General features: G+C 48.9%; 1 protein-coding gene across 2 annotated transcripts in view; it reads left to right on the forward strand.

Annotated features, from left to right (window-relative positions):
• The window catches only part of MYLK (myosin light chain kinase), a 226,897-nt gene that overhangs the window by 148,294 nt on the left and 58,795 nt on the right, over positions 1–19,808 (forward strand). For both annotated transcript variants that reach the window (XM_011971548.1, XM_011971549.1), the window contains 3 exons: positions 3,613–3,699; positions 18,190–18,240; positions 19,028–19,155. In XM_011971548.1, the coding sequence (XP_011826938.1) occupies positions 3,613–3,699; positions 18,190–18,240; positions 19,028–19,155 (266 nt within the window). The remainder of the gene's footprint in view (positions 1–3,612; positions 3,700–18,189; positions 18,241–19,027; positions 19,156–19,808) is intronic.

Genomic DNA, 19,808 nt, shown 5'->3' on the forward strand with positions numbered 1-19,808 from the left:
GTGTGCCTCGTTTGAAAGGGGGACTTGAGCCCCTTTCCTCATGGCCAGATGGAAAGATAAAGTGCTGCAGGAACTTCGGAAAATAAGACTCAAAGCACATTACAGGGTAGTGTACTGACACGTCCAGTGAAACCCCAGCACCCTAGAGCCGAGGACGGAGGCAGCGGCAGATGGGGCAGGGCAGGGAGGGCTTTCCGAAGGTGGAAAATTTTAAAGCTGACTCAGAAGTAGGTAAGGGAATGTGGCTATCAAGGGGAATTAATTCATAGGTAAGTGATCATTTTCTTTTTTTTTTTTTTTCATTTTTTGGAGACAGGGTCTCACTCTGTTATCCATGCTGGAGTGCAGTGGCATGATCACTGCAGCCTCAAGCTCTGTGGGCTCAGGTGATCCTCCTACCTCAGCCTCCCAAGCAGCTAAGGACTACAAGCACATGCCACAGTGCCCGGCTAATTTTTGTAATTTTTATAGAGATGGGGTTTCATCATGTTGCCCAGGCTGGTCTTGAACTTCTGGGTCCAAGTGATTCGCCTGCCTTGGCCTCCCAAAGTCTTGGGACTACAGGCGTGAGCCACCACACCCGGCTGATAAACGATCATTTCCTGCTTTCCAAAACACTGTTGCATGTGTTCTCTCCTTTGGGCTTTGGAACACCATGAGGTAGAGAAAAAAAGTGATTCCCTTGTACAGATGTGGAAACAGAGACATGGGACAGTTTAAATTATTTCTCCAAGTTCCCAAGATTGCTGATGACAAAGCCAAAGCTAGAGCTGTTCTCTCTTGGTCTCTACTGTGGTGATGCTTGGAAGTAAAGCCCAACACAACTGCATGAGGACAGAAGGAGTCTCAGTCCCTGCTGCCCTTCTTTCAGGAACCCAGGAAAACTGGGCCTCTTATCCTTTGCTTTCTTGTGCCTCAGCTTACTCATCAGTTAAAAAAGCAAACCCGATCCTTCTGCCTCCTCTATGCTGCAAGACTCACCAGGAGAATGAGTGCTGAAGCCAAGGAGTGCAGAACTGCATACATACTCTGCCCTGTACTCCTGTTCCTTAAGAAGGGCCAGGTGCGGTTGCTCATGCCAGTAATCCCAGCACTTTGGGAGGCCGAGGCAGGCAGATCACCTGAGGCCAGGAGTTCAAGACCAGCCTGGCCAACATGGCAAAACTCCATCTCTACCGAAAATATGAAAAATTAGCCAGGCGTGTTAGTGCACGCCTGTAATCCCAGCTACTCAGGAGACTGAGGCACGAGAATCACTTGAACCTGGGAGGCAGAGGTTGCAGTGAGCCGAGATCATGCCACTGCACTCCAGCCTGAGTGACAGAGTGAGATTCCATTTAAAAAAAAAGGACCAAACAAACGAAACAATTACTGGGTACACCTTTCTTTACATTGTCATCGGCGACGGTTAGAAATGCTGGTCTTCAAGGAAGGGAAGAAGGGAGAGCCCCGGACAAGGGAAGCTTAGACTGACTCCATGCCCCTGGTTTATGGCACCCTCATCCCCAGATATCAAGGGGAAGCACTGCCAGGTTTTTCTGCCTCTTGGAATAGTCCTGGAGCCACTCCCTGTGCACTCCCTGTGCTTGAGGAGAGACGAGGAGTTTTCTGTTGGCCAAGTATCAGTCATCCATGGAGCTTCTGGGTCATACCATGCCCAGACCCCAACCCAAACCAATGAAACCAGGACCTGTGAGGTGAGATACCCTGGCACAGGTGCTTCTAACATACAGCTGAGGCTGAGATCCACCGAGGCTGACAAATAACTATGTCCAGAGGATTTTTCTGTGGCTGAGAATGACCATGATCCTTGGGGAAAATGTCCAGTGTAAGAAAATGAAATCATCCCTGCCCTACGGCTTTCTGCTTCTCTGTGTCCCCATGGAATTGGTGTGCTGGGTTGCAGGCAGCCTTCTGAGGAACTTGAGAGTGTCCACTCCAGATAGCAGGGACCCCTGATGTGCCATCTGGGGCTCTTTTGCCCGTATGGGAGGTGGCAGGAGTCCGGCTTGCAGTGGGAAGTGGAGGCGAGGAAGCGTTTTGGTGTCAAGGGCTACTTGAAAGGGTTGCTTTGGCTGTCTGCTCCCCCGCACACCCTGTCATGTACTGCTAAGAAGTCCCACTTAAAGCCCCTAATGGTGCATGCAGGGCTTTCCGCTGTCTTTGGTGGGGGATTGCCCCCACAGCCCCTGGAGGCCTGTCTGCTTCTGAGCTGCCATGAGCCTGCGACACCCGCACAGGGCCTCCTCCCTGAATTGCCTGGAACAGAGAGGAGGCAGGCGCTAGGCTGGGAAGGAAGCCTGTGTGGTGGTGATGAGCGGAGGGACTCATGTGGGCAGATCCATGTTCTGGGGAAGGCGAGGAGCCTAAATGCCTCCCAGAAGGAGAAATGCATCTAGAGGCAGCTCAGAGTCCATTTGCTGGGAGGAGGATGTCCCCAGCCCCCAGTTCTGCTCCCTGTGCCCACCCCTCAGAGCCCCAGGAGCCCAGTCTAGGCAAGATCAGCCCTGACTGCCAGTCCTGGAGGCGGATGTGAGAGGGCTTTTCCTCCCCAGCCAAGCCTCAGGAATGTGGTGAAGCCTCCGCTGGAAAGTCCCCCCACCCACCCCCACCCCCACTGAGCTTCCTCTCCTCAGGAGCAGGAAAAGAACGCCCAGGGAGAGGGCTCCAAGGGGGAGACTGTCTCTCAGTGCCGTCCCCAAAAGAGCGCTCCTTGTGGGGAAAGGAAGGCCAGTGAACGTGCTGGGGCCCAGTGATAGCCACTTAACCAGCTCCTCCTTATCCCATTTCCCGGGTGGTTTCCCCACAGTGTCCTGGGGGCCGGTGAGGGCCTTCCCACCCAGCCCAGCTAGCCAAGTGATGTTTCCCTGCTTGCCCTCCATGAGGGAGGGTTTCCTCTGGCAGAGGGAGTGTGGAGCAGAGCCCAAGGGCAGGCACCGCCCAGCATCTTTAGGTCCGCCCAGCAGGCAGCTGTGCCCAGCTTCACTGGGCCTGTTGGGGGAGGGCTAGCAGAGGCCCCACAGTGGGGCCTAGACCCTGTCTCAGAGGGGAGGTGTGCTGGCTGCCTGCTCAGAGACCTCCGTTTGGTTTGTCACTGCAAAGTTTGGTCTGCAGAAGAAAGTCGGAGAAATCAGAAGCTGTGTGCCAGCTCTAGTCCATGAGCCCAAGAGCAGGGACCCTGTCCCCCCTCCCCCTATTGGAGAGACACCTTTTGGAGACCCAGGATGTCTAGCAGGAGGGAGACAAGGCCTGATGGAGGAGAAAGCCTGGAGGGTGAGCAAGGGGTGACTGTGCCCCGACTCTGCCAGCAATGGCATTCCTGGGGGATCATCCCAAGCTCCCAGGGCAGCCTGTGCGCTCATCTTGCCAAGGTGACGGTGCTGTCTTCACCGCATTAATGAGGCCCAGGGCAGTGGACGGCCCTTCTTTGGTGCTCTCATGGAGGGTGAAGGAGGTTGCCTGGACGCAGGCACTGTTCTATCCAGCAGGCACAAAGGGCCCTCAGAGTTGGGGGAGGAGTTTGGTCGAGGTGGGATTTTGACCGAGAGGCCCCCTCTGCTCAGTTCCTCAGCGGCTGCTGACTAACGCTGGTTGTTACCTGTTTCGTTCCAGATGCCCCGGCCAGTGAGAACACCAAGGCCCCAGAGATGAAATCCCGGAGGCCCAAGAGCTCTCTTCCTCCCGTGCTAGGAACTGAGAGTGAGTACTCGCCCAGCTTCACCAGGCAGAGGCAGGGGCAGGGACTGAGGGCAGCCTCAGAGCCCCCACTTCCTGGTCACTCACTCTTGCCCGAGCTCCTGGAAGTCTGATGTCCGCCCACACCCCGAAGTGCCCAATAACAGAACCAGTTCCTTCCTTCGTGCCTTCTCTGGCACCTCTCTCCATGGGACACCTTTCTGGCAAACTCCTCTGAAAAGTCCCTCATCCCTGAATTCTTCCTCACCTCAGCCCCCAGAGTCAACACCTGGCTCCTCCACTCTCTCCTTCCCAGTGTCACGGAGACGTGTCTGGGTCTCATCCTCCGTCCTCCATTGTACAGAGTCTGTTCAAGCGATTACCTTTCAGAATGACACATGCTGTGCCTTGCTCATGGAAGGCAAATCGCAGTGTGGTATAAGAAGCCGAGAGAGAAAGGAGACTCTCCATGACCATAGACAGCTACCTTCCTCTTTTTGGATCTCAGCTTCCCCAGAGCCCACACATCCATTAGGCACCATGCGTAGGGTCCACAATGCTTTTACAGGCCTGCCAAATGCTGTAATAGCTTATAAAATTAGAAGAAAAAAGTGAACTTTTAAGTCAAAGACAATGTTGTAATTCATAACATGAATATATTCATCTTTATACCCATGCAGTTATAAAGTAATTTACATAATTCAAATATAATACTTGATATATAATTAAATCTATGTACATTTTTTTTGGTGGAGGAGGGGGCTATAAAGGCAGAAGGGCCTCAAAAGTCACAATGTCACCCTGGCTGCCCTTATAATTTTTAATCTAATTTTGACAGCAGAACTATCCTTTGAAACCTACAGTTTCAACAGAGGGTGCAGAGTCGTTTGAACATCCCCAGCACATGCTGTGTTTTAAAACAAACAAACAGAAAAAAAGATAAGCTCCTAATTGCCCCTACTGATAGAGAAAAGTAATTGAGCCTGATTAATTCAGACTACAATCTTCTTCCATTACAACGCAGTGTTTGTGACTTTGTTTTATTCTTACCTTCCTAATGATGAACTTGGGTTCCTCAAACATATCCCAGCCAGGCTGTTGGGGGAATGCAGCCTTCAGTATGTTGGGGCAGCGAAATTGGAATTAATTTCTCGTTGACACTTAACCAAGGTAGATAGCCTGAGAATATCAAGAATGGACATTTAATAAGTTGTTGGGAATGCATACATAATACCAAGAAAAACCTAGTGAGAATGGGTTAATAATTTTATCTTCCAAAAATATTCCTTGGGCCCGTGCTATACTTGGTATGGAAAACCGTGAGCAGAAGAGATAGAGAATGTAGGAAGGGCACCAGGGGCTGTGAACTGGGGCTATGGCATGGCTGTCCCCCACTTCTGGGTGCAGAAGCTGCAGTGCAGGGGTTGATCTGGTGGGCGGCCTCCAGCCCTCAGCTCCAGCACACCCACTCCAATGAGCCTTTGAGGAGGTGAGATGGGGTCAGAGCCAAACTGTGGAGGAGGAAAACAAGCTTGAGACGATGAGCAGAGCAGGAGTTGGGCTGTCTGCCCTGAGAACAGAGGCTGTGGAAACACTATGCAAGTTGTCACTGTCCGAGTCTGGAGCAGCGGCTCGCACCCCTGGCTGCATGTTATATTCACCTGCGGAGCTTTTAAACCACTGCCACGCAGACTTTCCCTGCCCCCAGACCAATTACATCAGAATCTCAGGGGTGGGTGCCAGGCCTCCGTATTTGTTCAAGCTCCAGGTCACCCCATGTGCAGTCAAGCTGGAAACCAGCTGTTCCAGGGAGAAGCCTGGTGCCCACACTGTGGGTCTTGAGAAGCAGAAGGGGGTCTCCCCTGCTGCCTCTGTTAAGTGTGGACCCGCCTCGGGGACCCTCACATCAGCATCCTCAGAGTATCGTGTTGCCCAGAGAGCAGAGCAAGGCACCCTGTGGTGGGGAGGCTGGAAGGAGGGAGTGAAGCTCCATCCGAGTTAGTAGGGGAGCAGCAGGCTGGCAGCAAGTGCTTCATCTCTGCAGAAAACACACATTCACAACTGGATTAACTCCAGTAGATGCCACTTGGATCTCACTCTGTGTGCAGAGCCCCCATGTTGGAATTTCAGACATCTTGCCCCTGAAAGAATGGCAGTGTGTATCTCCACACACTCCAAAGTCATGGCCACTTTGTACCCCTTTGCTGGCCCACCGCCCCGCCCCCCACCCCCGTCACCCCAAACCTGCCGCCCCAGCACTGAGAGCAGTGCCAGGCTGGCTGCAGCTGCCCTCCACCTGCTTGCACCCCTGCCCTCTTGTCCTTCAGAAGCCTGTACCCTGGGGGCCTGAGAGACACGCTGGGGTTTGTTTCTGGAGCGTCCTGAGAAGGCGGCTGCCCAGAGATGGAAAGTGAAGATGTCTTTTAGGTCTGCACCCGTTCTTTTCTCCCTTTGGAGGATAATTCTTAGTTTATTAATTATATACATTATATATGCACACATTCTTATTTAAGCATTTTAAACAATATAGAAATACACTCTGTATAACATGAAAGTCCTCTTTCATCTACCCCCAATTCCACTCAAGCCCCAAAAATCCTCAATGACTTTTTTCCATGCATTTTTATATACATGCACAAGTACATCAGTTGCGTTTTTGCCTCACAGAGATGGAATCACACAGTCTGTACACCTCTGCAACCTGCCTTTTTCTCTTAGCTTTGCCATCCCCAGTCCCAGACACCTCTGATTCCATGAGCGATCTGGCTGTGTGTGTGTGTGTTCATCTGTGTCAAGGGCTGAGAAGTACCTAGTCTAAGAGGGAAATCCATCTTTCCTGAGGTGAGGCTGAGTGATTTTCTCATCAAACAGATGGTGACCAGGTCCCTCTTCTGCACACCTCCCTCCCTGCTGAGCACTGAGGAGCATGAGGGAAAACCCAAGGGCATCCACCCCAACCCAAGCAAGGACAGGGTGAGAGAAAGCAGACAGAAGTACAAGTTAACCTGCCAGACACCGACTCACAAGTGCAGGGGGGAGGTGGGAGCAGCTTGGGAGGATTTTGGGATGAGGAAAGCAGGGTCAGGCTTTGAAGGAGAGGAATGCGGTTTATGTGGTTTGACTGGAGAGAAAATGGTAACATCAGATGGGGAGGAGGCAGACAGGGAGGAGCCACCCAGATGCTGGAGTGAAGATTGTGAGGGCACCTGTCTCAGGACAGCTGCAGGCTGAATAAAATCAGGGTCTACCGAGTGCCTGTGCACTGGGAGCACCTCAGGAGCTCGATCTGTGTCACTTCAGCCAAGTCTCACTCAACTGCGCTATAAATAGCTGTTCCCATTTTAGGGATGAGCTAAACAGAGCCTCAGAGAACTAAACTGTCCTGTCCAGGGTCTCACAGCTAGTAAGGTGTGGAACTGTAGTGCCAACCCTGACCTACGTTCTGGCCACTACACCCAGGCCTGGCCGCAGTCTCAGGACATACTCTGTGCTGTCCACATGTGGCTTGGCCGTATGTCCCCTGGCTGATTGCGGGTGGCAGGAGGACTGGCTGATAGGACTGGCTTTAGGCTGCCACTAAAGCTGGGGGAAGGAGAGCTGCAGCCAGCTTGCCTCCCTGGACCTTGAGACCTCTCAGTGTTTGCTGTGTGCCTCTTGATGGGAATTTTTTATACCTATTTTGATATAATTTCAAATTTACAGAAACATTGCAACAATAGTACAAGGAACTCTTGTATGCTCTTTATTTAGAGTCACCAGTTGTTTACATTTTGTTTCACTGTTTTGTCATTCTCTCTCTATATATATTCATTTATTTATTCATTTAGATAGAGATAGGTACCTACCATTTTAGGCCAAATTGGAGACATCATGCCCTTGACTTCTAATTATTCTGTTGTCCTAAGAACATAACTAAAATGCAACTATTGAAATCAAAATCAAAGAGTAAATTTGTCATTGAACCAATACTGTTGTCTAATTGATTCACAGTCTACATTTATTGTCAGTTGTTCCAATAATGTTCTTCATGGCTATCTTTTTCTCCTGTTGAATATTTAATAATAACACTCCTAAAACACTTCGTGTACTTCTCCAGCCCAGAGTGGGTCCTCTCCTCCCTTTGGAGATGGAACAGGAAAGAAGTTCACAGGCCCAGGGAAGAAACACCCCACCCTCTTCCGTCTAAGCTTGAGCAGGGCATGGGGAGACAGAGATACTCCTGTCAGACTCCGGGTGCCAACTTACTATGCTCAGTTCTGGGGCAACACTCAGGCACAAGACACAGCAAGAAAGCCAATGAGGTAGAAAGCAGGAGACGAAGGTCTTGGTTCTCCCAGTAATTAAATATGTGGCCTTGGTCAAAGCCCTTCATTCCTCTGGACCTGGGCTTCCTTGCCAGTTAAATGGGGAGTTTCTCCAGCTGACCCCAGGCCTTTCCCGACTCTGACATCAGCATCAGCCCATTGGATGGAAAGCTTTTGAGTGACACAGTTCACTTAAGATTAAAAACTCTCCTTCATATCATCTGAAGTGTGAAGGAGTCCAAAGCTACAGCAAGCATAGTTTAGGTCACACAGCAGCAAAAGTGTCCTGAGGGAAAGAGGCCTTAAGCATACAGGTTTAGGGGAGTCCCAGCTGGAGGGGGCCCAAATGGCCAGGGGAGTTCTTGGGAATTTTGTGTGAGGGGAGACAAGCATGCTGGCTGTGTGAAGGAGGCATTGATGGGGCTTAAGAAGTGGCCTTAGGAAATGCACATGAGGTGATGCCAGTTTGATAGTAGACTCTAGGAATTCCTCCTAGCAGTCTGCATAAATTGATGGTCTTTCAGAAGAGACATAAATGGGCATCCATGTGGGGCTTTTACAACTTGAAGACATTAACCGGGTCCTGTTCATCTCCAAAACTTCAGTAGCTGGTCCCTCAGTAGGTTTATCATAAATATTTGATTTTCAAACCAGTTCATAAGTTCCCATGCTCCAAGGGTCCCTGCCTCCACTGTGGTTCTGTCACTGGGGATGATGCCGATGGAACATCCCTTTGTAGTCCATGCCTGGCCTTGGTCTGAGCTTCATCTCTGACATCAGTCACTTTGGAACATCCCAGATTATGAGACTCTCAGATATCTTTGCCTAGACCTCCCATATGTGTCTGCCTCTAAAATGGAAAGTTGTGTCAATTTGAAAGCATCTCTGGATATTAAAAACTGTATCCAGTTTCCATGCAAGATTTCCCCAGGATCAAATCTTTTTTTTACACATTCCTCTGCAGGTCAGGGGGAATGTTCAATCCTGATGGGATTCAAAAGGTGGAAGAGAGGTTGGGATTTGGCATCAAGACTTGCCTGACAGTGAAAGATGTGGGGCCCTGGGAGAGAGACTGGGCTATTTCCATGAATGTTTCTGAAAGCTGGCACCAACTCCCAGTTACTCCCAACCAAAGTGTGGGTCTGGGAGGAGGAATAGTGCCTACCTAGCACACTCCCACCCACAGGTATGTGACCCTATAACTTCCACCCACTACTCCTCCCAACTCCTTCCCCAACTCTCCCAGTGTCTCCCATAAGCCAGTGAAATGGCCAGAGTGGGGACCTGGAGGGTACCCAGCGAGCAATGCTGGCACCCCTGGCCCAGCACACCTCTTTCATAACCATCCTGACGCTCTGCGTCCTGGGGGTTTGGGAATGGATGTTTGCAGTAATCAGAGGAGCGCTGTTTCTTTGGAATCTTCTTGTGTGACAGTCCTTGCTTTGAGGAAGGTGAGCAAGAAATTTGCCCAGAGATGTTAATTCTGGGAAAATGACCAATATTCCTCCACATATCTGTAAGGATGTACTGGATGGGGCCAGTGTGTGCAGTGGGGGAGTGGGTCAGGTCACCCAGGGCCAGTGTGGTAGGACTCAGCCTTCCGTCCTCAGGTGCCCCCATCTCCTCCCTGCTCCCATACAGCCTTATGGGGTGGGTGCTCGCTCCACACTCAACCCAGCCCGAGTCCTTTTCAGGAGCCTTTGGCAGAAAGTTCATGCTGATTTTGGGAATTGTGAAGGATTTGATGTCTATTTTTAACTACCTACCTAAAAAGGGAAATGTCCCCAGAGAGGCAGACATCCAGGGACCTCCCTATACCCAAGGCTGGTAGGGCTAGTTCCCTAATTCTCCTTTGCTTTCCATTATCTCAGACCTTTTGACTCTGCACACCCACCTTCAGGCTCTGCACCTATCTTGCGAACGTTCGCTCTGGTCTCTCTGCCCTGCTGATTTTCCATGTTTGAGAGTGAGGCATTCAGGTGCTTTCAGACTGAGCATCTGGAAACTTCCGTGGGTTACTGACCTCCTTTTCCCCCCCCTCAGGACGGTTAGGGCTTGGGTCGGCTGGAACAGATTAACTGGACAATTAGGAGGCTGGCCTCCCCACCCCTGCTCCAGGTTTCCCAGGAGCCTTCCAGATCCAATGTTTTGACTCATGTTTTTATTGGGCTATTTCACTTCCTCTAATATCAATCTTCTATCTAGAGTGGAAGGCTCAGCACCTGGCAGTTTTGATCCAAGATGCGACAGCAGAAACTGATCCTTTTAATAGAAAGTTATGTAAAAATTCAAGCCCCAGGGCTATATTTCTCAGCATCAGTGCCCAGGGCTGGGGAAGAATGTTCCTTGGGAATTCCCAGGTTAACAGAAATCCTTAAGGGTTTCACTCATTCCTTTATGGCCATTTATCAGGCATGTGCCAGGTACTATGCTAGGGCACTGCAGATACAGAAGGTAGATCCTATCCCTGTCCCCAGAAGCTTGCCATAGTGTGTATGTTGGGGACAGGTTTCTGAAATAGCAGTGCCTGATGAATGCTGTGATGGAGCTACCTCAGAGGGCCATGAACCCAGCGGGGCATTAGTGGTACTTGAGCTGGGACCTGCCCAAAGAATGTGCAAAAGCCATCCAAGAGAAGAGGGCCCAGCATGTGCAAAGGAGCGAAGGCAAGAGCCTGGTGTTGCAGAAACTGAAAGACATTCCATGTAGATTACAGAGCAGTACTTCCCAAAGGAAGGTGCAGGGACCAGCAGCAGTAGCAGCACCAGCACCTGGAAGCCAAGAATCTGTGTTTTTATTAAGTTTTCCAGGCAATCATAATGTAGGCTAAATTTTGAGAACCACTAATATTGAGTGTCGAGGGTGTGATGAAAGTTGTCCCCTCTTGGGAAAGCCAGCAAGAAAGTTGGGGATGAAAGCCAGGGACAGAGCTCAAAGACCTCATAAGACGAGTTGAATTTGATCCTGAGTGGCAGTGGGCAGCCACTGAACAGATTCGGGCAGTGAAGTGACATCATATTTGCATTTGAGAAAGATCACTTTGGCCACAGTGTGACAGATGTGATGGGGGACAGGGGACCAGAAGCCTAGGAGGTGATGCAGTTGGGACTACAGTGCTGATGGTGGGAAGGTAGAAATTGGCAGACTGAGGAGGTGCTCAGTTGGTGTAGTCAACAGGCATTAGTCAGGGGATATGGGCAGGGAGGGGGCCTTGGGAGAAATGGGGACAAGGAGCAGGTGTGAGGAAAAGGTCTTGGATTTGGTTTTGCACATGGTGGGCTGGCAGTACGTGTTTGGCATCTCCCTGGGAGATGATGGTCAGGTAGTTGGATGTATTGGTACGGGCTCAGGAGAGAGGTGTGGCTTCAGGGGAAATGGAGGCAAGAGAATAGGGGATGGAAAGAGGAGCTCAAAGGGCAGCGGTGAGCACAGTACGCTGGGGCAGTGCTCTACCAGGAAGGATGTGTTGCCTGGGCTGACTGCCTAAAGGAGGTGGCTGAGCCCCTCCTCAGAGGGGCAGCCTGAGTAGGGCATGCTCTGCCCTCCCTGCCTGTCCTGTGGCCAGCAGCCACTATGGAGTTTGCAGAGGTGCTTGGGTTTTATTTTCCTTCTAGGATGTTCCTCTCTGACTGGCTAGTACATAAAGTTTATGGTGTCAGAGAAGGGGATGAGAGACAAAGGGCTGACAGGAATAATAAGATAATAAGAGTGACTCCAGAGGAGAGGAAACGAGTTCGTGAGCCAAGGAGTACTGTGAGTTTGGGCATCTGGACAAGCAGAATGTCCCCTCTTCTGAGGACCTGGACTGGGGAGAAGAAGCACAGGTGCTACATGAGAGCTCTCAGGTTAGTGTAAGGCTGAACTGGCCAACAGGGTGGTGTACCACATAGCTGAAGGGGCCAAACTTGCCCCAAAGGACAGAGAAGTCCTCTGGGGATCTGTTTGTTTCAGAGAGGGGGATGGTGGGGGGAGGGGCTGATGTTAGAGCATTCACTTAGGCTGAGCATGGTGGCTCACTCACCATCACGCCTGTAATCCCAGCACTTTGGAAGGCCGAGGTGGGAGCTCACTTGAGCTCAGGAGTTTGAGACCAGCCTGGGCAACATAGTGACTCTCGACAAAAAATTAGCTGGGTGAGTGCTGAGATGGGAGGATCACTTTAGCCCAGCAGGTTGAGGCTACAGTGAGCTGTGATCATGCCACTGCACTCATCCTGGGTGATACAGCAAGGCCTTGTGTCAAAAAAAAAAAAAAAAGAAAGAAAGAAAGAAAGAGAAAGAAAGAAAAAAAAACATGCACTGTATGCTATACTTTCTTTATAATGTAGCTTAACTCCACAACAAATTTTATTTATTCCATACCCTGGCTGGCAGGAGGCTTGGGTCCCATTTCCAGCTCCAGAACATCTGGTTTTATGAACCCAGCAAGTCACCAGACTTTTATGAGATGCCATCTCCTTTTTCATAAAATGGAGACATTATGATGCTCCCTGCTGTATTTGATTGGGATAAGAACCAAGTGAAACGCTCCCTCTGAGAAACCGGGTTTTACAATCAGGTGTTTTCTGCCTATAAGCCTAGTACACAATTAGTGGATTTCAGCAGATGGTCGTATAAAATATGTATAGAATAAGATATAAAACATTGTTAACACTTAAAATTGTTTTTACTGATAGGAACCAAGCCAGCTTCAAATGCTAACCAATTCAAATAATGGTAGCTCCAAATTTACAGAACAAACATAAAAATTTGGCCTTCAATCCTATTTAACTATGACACTGAAAGATTAGTTAGGGCTTCACTTCCAGTCAAATGGGTTTACCCAGAGCCACCAAGTATGGGGCAGGACTTTGGAGTCCCCTGTTTCATGTTGCGCTCCTAGCTCTTCACCCCAGGGACTGTCAACCTCCTTCCCACACCCACTGGTGCCCACCCCACTGGTGATGCCCATCCACAGCTATATTAGTCTTCCAGGGCTGACTTAAAGCATGGCAGACTGGGTGGCTTAACTACAGACATTGATTCTCACAGCTCTAGGCTAGAAGTCCAAGATCGAGGTTTCTGCTTGAAAATGGCAATCTTTCCCCTGTGTCCTCACATGGTCTTTTCTCTGTGTGTGCGTCTGTCTGGTCTCTCTCGCTCTCCTCTCTCCTTCTCCCTTCCTCCATCTTTCTCTCTCGCTCCTTTCTCTCTCTCTCTCTCTTCTTCCTAATCTCTTCTTATAAGGACACCAGTCAAATTGGACTATGGCCCACCCTAATGGAGTCATTTTAATTTAATTACCTCTTTTAAGGCCCTATTTCTAAATACGGTCACATTCTGAGGTACCAAGGGTTAGGGCTTCAACATGTGAATTTGAGGAGACACAATTCAGCCCATGACAACAGCCCTCCACGTAGCTCCTCTGAGCAGATGGCCTCCTCTCTCCAGAGATCAGATCTGGGCTCCAGTAGAAGCCCTCTCTTCTTCCCTGGAGGGCCTCTCTCTTCCCAACAGTCCTGGACGAAGAGGGGCAGGGCCTTTGTGGCTCAGCCAGTCACAGGCATCCCATATCGCATCTGGTCTCCCCCACCAAAGGATTTGGCTCCCCATGCTCTTCCCTCTAGCATCTTTGGGCTCTCCCTCTCCACTGTGCCCCAGCCGTTACTTTCCACCTTGTCATCTTCTCTCTTTTCTCACCTCAGAAGAAACCTGAGCTTCATATTCCCTCTTGTTTCCTTGTTTCTCTTTGTCCTTTCACCTCCAGCATCGTTGACTATTTCATTCCCCACTGTTTACTCAAGAATCTCCTCTGGGGTGACTTTGGACCATGCTGTCCCATGGAACCTGGCCTCTCCAGCATCACCATCTCTCACTCCATGCTGGGCACACCTGGCGCTCTTCCCAGCATCTGTCCTCCTCTACCCTTGCTTGTTGCAACACTCCTGCTCTCAGGGTCCTTCCACAGCCCTCTCCCGTGTCTCAGCTTCTTTACTGTGGACACACCTGGGATCGAACCCTGGCCTCCACTCATCTTTCATTGCACTCTCTTTCCCCAAGGAAATGGCCCATCTTCATGGTTTCCATTCTAATGGCTTCTTTAATTCTGGAATCTTTCACTTCCAGTCTCCACCAGCCTCCCTCTGGAATTCTGATCCTGGGCTTCTAACCTACAAACAGATTCAAACAGATGAGTCTGGTACTCCTAATTCTATATTCCTTCAGTATGACTTTCCACGTGTATCTACGCAAGAAATCTCGAAGTAATCTGTGTACCTCCCTCTTGTTTAGCCCCTTAAATTCTTTTAACTTTCCTCTGCCTCTCATTTGCCTCTTCTTTTCTGCGTGGATCTTGATCAGTGCCTTCCAAGGTATGGCAATAGCCTCCTAATTGGATCTGTCCCCCAAGAGCTGGAAAGGCCTATCAGGGACCTCTAGCCCAGCCCGACTGCTGTTTGAGTGAGGACTCGCTGTTCACTCAGGACAAAGCCTCAGCTCAACTCTCTGTGATGAAAGAAATGTCCCACATCAACACAATGTGATAGCTACTAACCACAGATGGTTATTGAGAACTTGAAATGTGACTAGTGCAACCAAGGAACCAAATTTTTAATTTTCTTTCTTTTTTTCTGAGATAAGGTCTCGCTCTTCACCCAGGCTGGATTGCAGTGGCAAAATCATAGCTACTGTAACCTCGAACTCTTGGGCTCAAGCAATCCCTCCCAACTAACTGAGACTACAGGCATGCACCACCATACCTGGCTGTTTTTATTGTTTTTTATAGAGACAGGGTCTTGCCGTGTTGCCCAGGTTAGTCTCGAACTCCTGGCCTCAAGTGATCTTGCCACCTCGGCCTCCCAAAGCGCTGGGCTTACAGGCTGAACCACTATGCCTCACCTTAATTCTGTTTAATTTAGAGCGTCCACTATCCTCATACCCCTGCTGTCCGATATCAGCCCCGTGCTCTGCCAGCCTCCTCCAAACATCACCCTGATTCTCACCTCTGAGCTACTGTCTGTTCCTGACCTGTGGGTTCTCCCCTTTCTCCAGTTCAGACCTTCCCTAGCCTTCAGGTCCATCTTACATCCTATCTTTTAGCCTTCTAACTAACCGTCTCCTCCACCAACAGTGTTCTTTTTCCATTCAAACAGCCACATCATGTTGACTGAATAACACATCTTTTTTATAACTTTCTATGTAATTTATCTTGAAATAATTTGAGACTCACAGAAAACATTGTAAAAATAGCATGAAAAATTATTGTATATACCCTTCATCTAGATTCCTCAAAGGTTAACATTTTACTATGTTTGCTTTTTATTTTTTTGAGATGGAGTCTCGCTCTGTCACCCAGGCTGGAGTGCAGTAGCACGATCTCAGCTCATTGCAGCCTCTGCCTCCCGGGTTCAAGCGATTCTCCTGCCTCAGCCTCCTGAGTAGCTGGGATTATGGGCATATGCCACCACACCTGGCTAATTTTTGTATTTTTAGTAGAGATGGGGTTTTGTCATGTTGGTCAGGCTGGTCTCAAACTTCTGACTTCAGGTGATCCACCCGCCTCAGCCTCCCAAAGTGCTGAGATTACAGGTGTGAGCCAACACACCTGGCCTTGTTTTTCATGTATTCTTTCTCTCCCTCTCTTTTTCCATTTCTCTCTTCCTTCTACTTCTCCACACATATATACAAGTATATATGCACACATATATATATACACACACATATATATACGTATATACTATGAACAGTTTGAAAGTAATTTGCACACAGAATACCCTCTACACCTAAATACTTCAGTGTGTATTTCCTAAAAACAAGAACAATCTCTTATAAAGCCACAGTTTGATGATCAAAACATTAAATTAACACTAATCCAATACTATCATCTAATTTATTGACCTTATTCAGATGTTGCCAGTTATCCTGTAAATGTCCTTTATGGCAAAAGAAAACGAAAAAAAAGCCTTTCCTCTTTCCTGTGGACCACATACCTTGACATTTAAGACCCTGAGGCCTGATTTCTTATATTGTTTGGTTTCCTCCTCAGTACCCAGGTTAGTCGTGTATCCTGACTGGCATTTGCCTGGCACACAGTAGGCCCTGAGTAACTTTTTGGAGATGGACGGATGGATCAATGATGACAATGAGCCAGAGTGAACTTGGTGGAAGCTCTCATCCTGGGCTTAACCACACAGCCGGCAGCCATCCGCTCCGTGATCTCAGTGTGCTCCTGTCAGGGACTGCTGCCTCACGCAGTCCTCCTGGGGCATTCAGTGGGCAGCAGCACGCGTCCCCTTGTGGAAATGCATAACAAGTTCCACCAGTTACCAACTTGTCTGTGGTCACAGGACAACCCATATCCAAGCCAATGACACCACTTCCCCTTCATCTGCAGAGGTGAAGCTATCTGGATGAATAGTTGTCAATATTAGCCCACTCGTTCATTCAACAAATCGTTACTGAGTGCCTACTACGTGCCAGGCACATTGGTACACAGCAGTGAACCAAAAAACTGCCTGCCCTCAGAAAGCTCACAGTTTAGGGGGAGGAGAAGGGCAGACAGTAAATAAATAAGTGAAGATACAGTTTTTCACATGGTGATAAGTGCCATGGGGTAGGGGGTGGGGGACATAAAGCAAGATGAGAAGGATGAGGGCTCCTGGGGGCAGGGCTGCCGTTTGTAGGGGGTGGTTAGGGAAGATCTCACTGGTGGCTTTTCCTCATTTTTTATGTTAAGGTATAATTTCCCTGCAGTGAACTTCACCCTCTTTAGTGCACAGTTCCGTGAGTCTTGATAAATTAATATAATCATGTGACTCTCAGCATGGTCAAGATCTGGTTCTGTCACCACAAAACATTTCCCTGTGCCCCTTTGCAGCCCACCCCTCCCCCACCCCACCTCTGGCAACCATTCATTAATCTGTTCTCCATTCCTATAATTCTGCCTTTTCTAGAATGTCATATAAATGGAATCATACAGTATGTGACCTTTTGAGTTTGGCTTCTCTGAGCAGAAGAAAAAGATAAATCATTGAGATTCGTCCATGTTCTGTGTATCAGTAGTTTGTTCCTTTTCATTGGTGGCACCAATGTACCACAGTTCATCCATTTGGATACCTTCTAGTTTTTGGCAGTTATGAATAAGGCCCCTGCAAATATTCGCATCCAGGTATTTGTGTGCCTGTAGGTTTTCATTTCATTTGGATAGATAGGTTAGATGGCTTTTGAGCAAAGACATGGAAGAAATATGAAACAAGCCGTGACGACAGCTCAAGATGTTCTTGCCCATGCGCTATACTGTGATTTAGCCAAGTGAATAGGTTTGTGCTGCATAACTTTTCTGTTTGAGTCATTTTTCTCATTTGAGTTATTTGGAGGAAGTAGGAGTAAGAAGGGAGGAGACCATTTATTCATTCATCCATTCATCCATCCAACAAACATTTAAAAAAATGAAAGCCACCAGTCCACAGTCTGTGACCCAAAGGAAGCTTGCGACCCTTGGATCCACACCAAAGGCTAATTTTAGTTGGTTTATCTGACATGACATAATTTCCTTTCTGAGTTTCCTGAAAGTTAGGGTGAGAGAGTGGTTAATGAGTGTGGCATTATCATCTTCGAAAAGGGCTCTGGGAGCATAAGCATTTTGGGGAGTTTTTAACCTCATTGGAGGCTTCAGGGACCCTTTCATAGGTCCCTGAGAACTGATATTCTTTTTTGTCCGTGAGGTTGGCTGTATGAAAGAGCAAGGTGATCTCTCAAAAGACATATTCATTTACTTTATTTATTTATTTATTTATTTATTTATTTATTTATTTATTTTGAGACAGAGTCTCACTCTGCCACCCAGGCCGGAGTGCAGTGGTGCAATCTCTGCTCAGAAGAGCCTCTGCCTCCCAGGTTCAAGTGATTCTCCTGCCTCAGCTTCCTGGATAGCTGAGATTACAGGTGCACACAACCATGCCCAGCTAATTTTTTTGTATTTTTAGTAGAGATGGGGTTTCACCACACTGGCCAGGCTGGTCTCAAACTCCTGACCTCAAGTGATCCACCTGCCTCGACCTCCCAAAGTGCTGAGATTACAGGTGTGAGCCACTGTGCTCAGCCTGAAAAGACATGTTCAAATAAGAGTCCTCCCTGGATGAGGGGTCAGTGTACAAGACTGCATCTTCCTAGGATCAGGAGCTTTGTGAAGAAACAGAACTACAGGAAATAACTTGTGGACTTCTTTGTTCCAGGTGATGCAACTGTGAAAAAGAAACCTGCCCCCAAGACACCTCCGAAGGCAGGTAATTGGCCATGGCACTATCTGGGGGCAAAGAAGTCATCTGCCATGGGGGTTTTGCCTTTACCTTGCTAGACTGACATCTGGGTATGTGATCCCAGGAGACACCCCACTGCAACCCCACCCCCACCCTCAGTTCCACCTGTGCATTTTTCAGGCTGTTTGCTCGTGGAGAGCCTCTGCACAGCCTGGCTCCTGGTCCCCTTCCACAGCTTGGTCTTTCCTTCTGCTTCCCATGTTGAAGGCATCACACAGGACTAGCAACTCTGCTGCCTGCCCCTTCTTTGAATTCTGCCCTGCCATCCATCCCCTGCTCTGCCCTTGTGTACATGACCCCTTCGGGGCTATTTTGTGCCTGGCTCTGTGTGTCTTTGTTCTATGGAGCCCTTGTCTGTTTTCCACTGGATGACACTTGAGGACTTGAATCAAGCCTGCCAGCCAGGGTGACCTGGAGGTTAGAAGGCAAGGTGCTGCTTAATTCATAGGTGAGTTAGGACCTCAATTCAAAAAATTAGGGTAAGACACAAATTCCAGTACAACCAATAAATGGAGAATCATACCATGTAAGTCGTGTGGGTCACTTCTGAGGGAATCAGAATGAAGAGGGGAGCAAACCTAGCAGGTCCATGAACTTGGATGTCCTGCAGCAGGATCACTGCCCCTCAGTCTTACCCTGAAGGTTCTGGAAGCCAAGAGAGAAGCCAACAGACCACTGTGGACAATGGCATCAAATGTGATCAGAATGCCTGAGACCCTTCCGCCTCACTTACTTTCTCCCTGTCCTCCCTCAGCAATGCCCCCTCAGATCATCCAGTTCCCTGAGGACCAGAAGGTACGCGCCGGAGAGTCAGTGGAGCTGTTTGGTAAAGTGACAGGCACCCAGCCCATCACCTGTACCTGGATGAAGTTCCGAAAGCAGGTCAGTGACGGGATGGGGTGGACATTGGGGGTGCTGGGAACAACCCGCACAGCCTTTGGACCGAAAGGGATGAGAAATGCCATGCTGGAAATGGCCTTACTCTTCATAGCTTTAGAAATAGGAGAGGCCGCTCCCCTACCATCGCTCACCTGCCAAACCTGCGTTCTTGCTAACCTTTGCTTCTGAATCTACCAATAATTCCTGCCTTTGTAGGCAATTTGTGTAATAGAGAAAAGTGTGAGGGGAAAAGTAGAAACCATCCATGGCCCTCATCTGATTTGATAGCGCAGTCTAGAATCCTATTCAGAGTCAGGAAAGTCGAGCCAGTGACCCAAGATGACCCTTAGACTCCATGAGCTTGTGATTCTGTGTCAGTCCGCTGATTCCTGTCTGTCATAACTGCTTAAACTTGCCACATGCTGAAGGGATAAAAGCAAATGTGAGTATTTGGATAGAAGAATTGTATGATAAATGGAATCGTGTCTGACTGACCCGGAAATCTAGCTACAATTTATCATAATGGTTCCTATGGAAAAACGTTTGAATTTCCGGACAACCAGCTTTGAAAGGACTTGGGGAGCCCAGCAGCTCCACCAATCCTACGGTGGTAGTGCGTGTCTGTACGCATGATCAGCAGAGACCCTGGAATGGTG

Source organism: Mandrillus leucophaeus, unplaced genomic scaffold (assembly GCF_000951045.1).
Source record: "Mandrillus leucophaeus isolate KB7577 unplaced genomic scaffold, Mleu.le_1.0 Scaffold123, whole genome shotgun sequence".
Classification (NCBI taxonomy): domain Eukaryota; kingdom Metazoa; phylum Chordata; class Mammalia; order Primates; family Cercopithecidae; genus Mandrillus; species Mandrillus leucophaeus.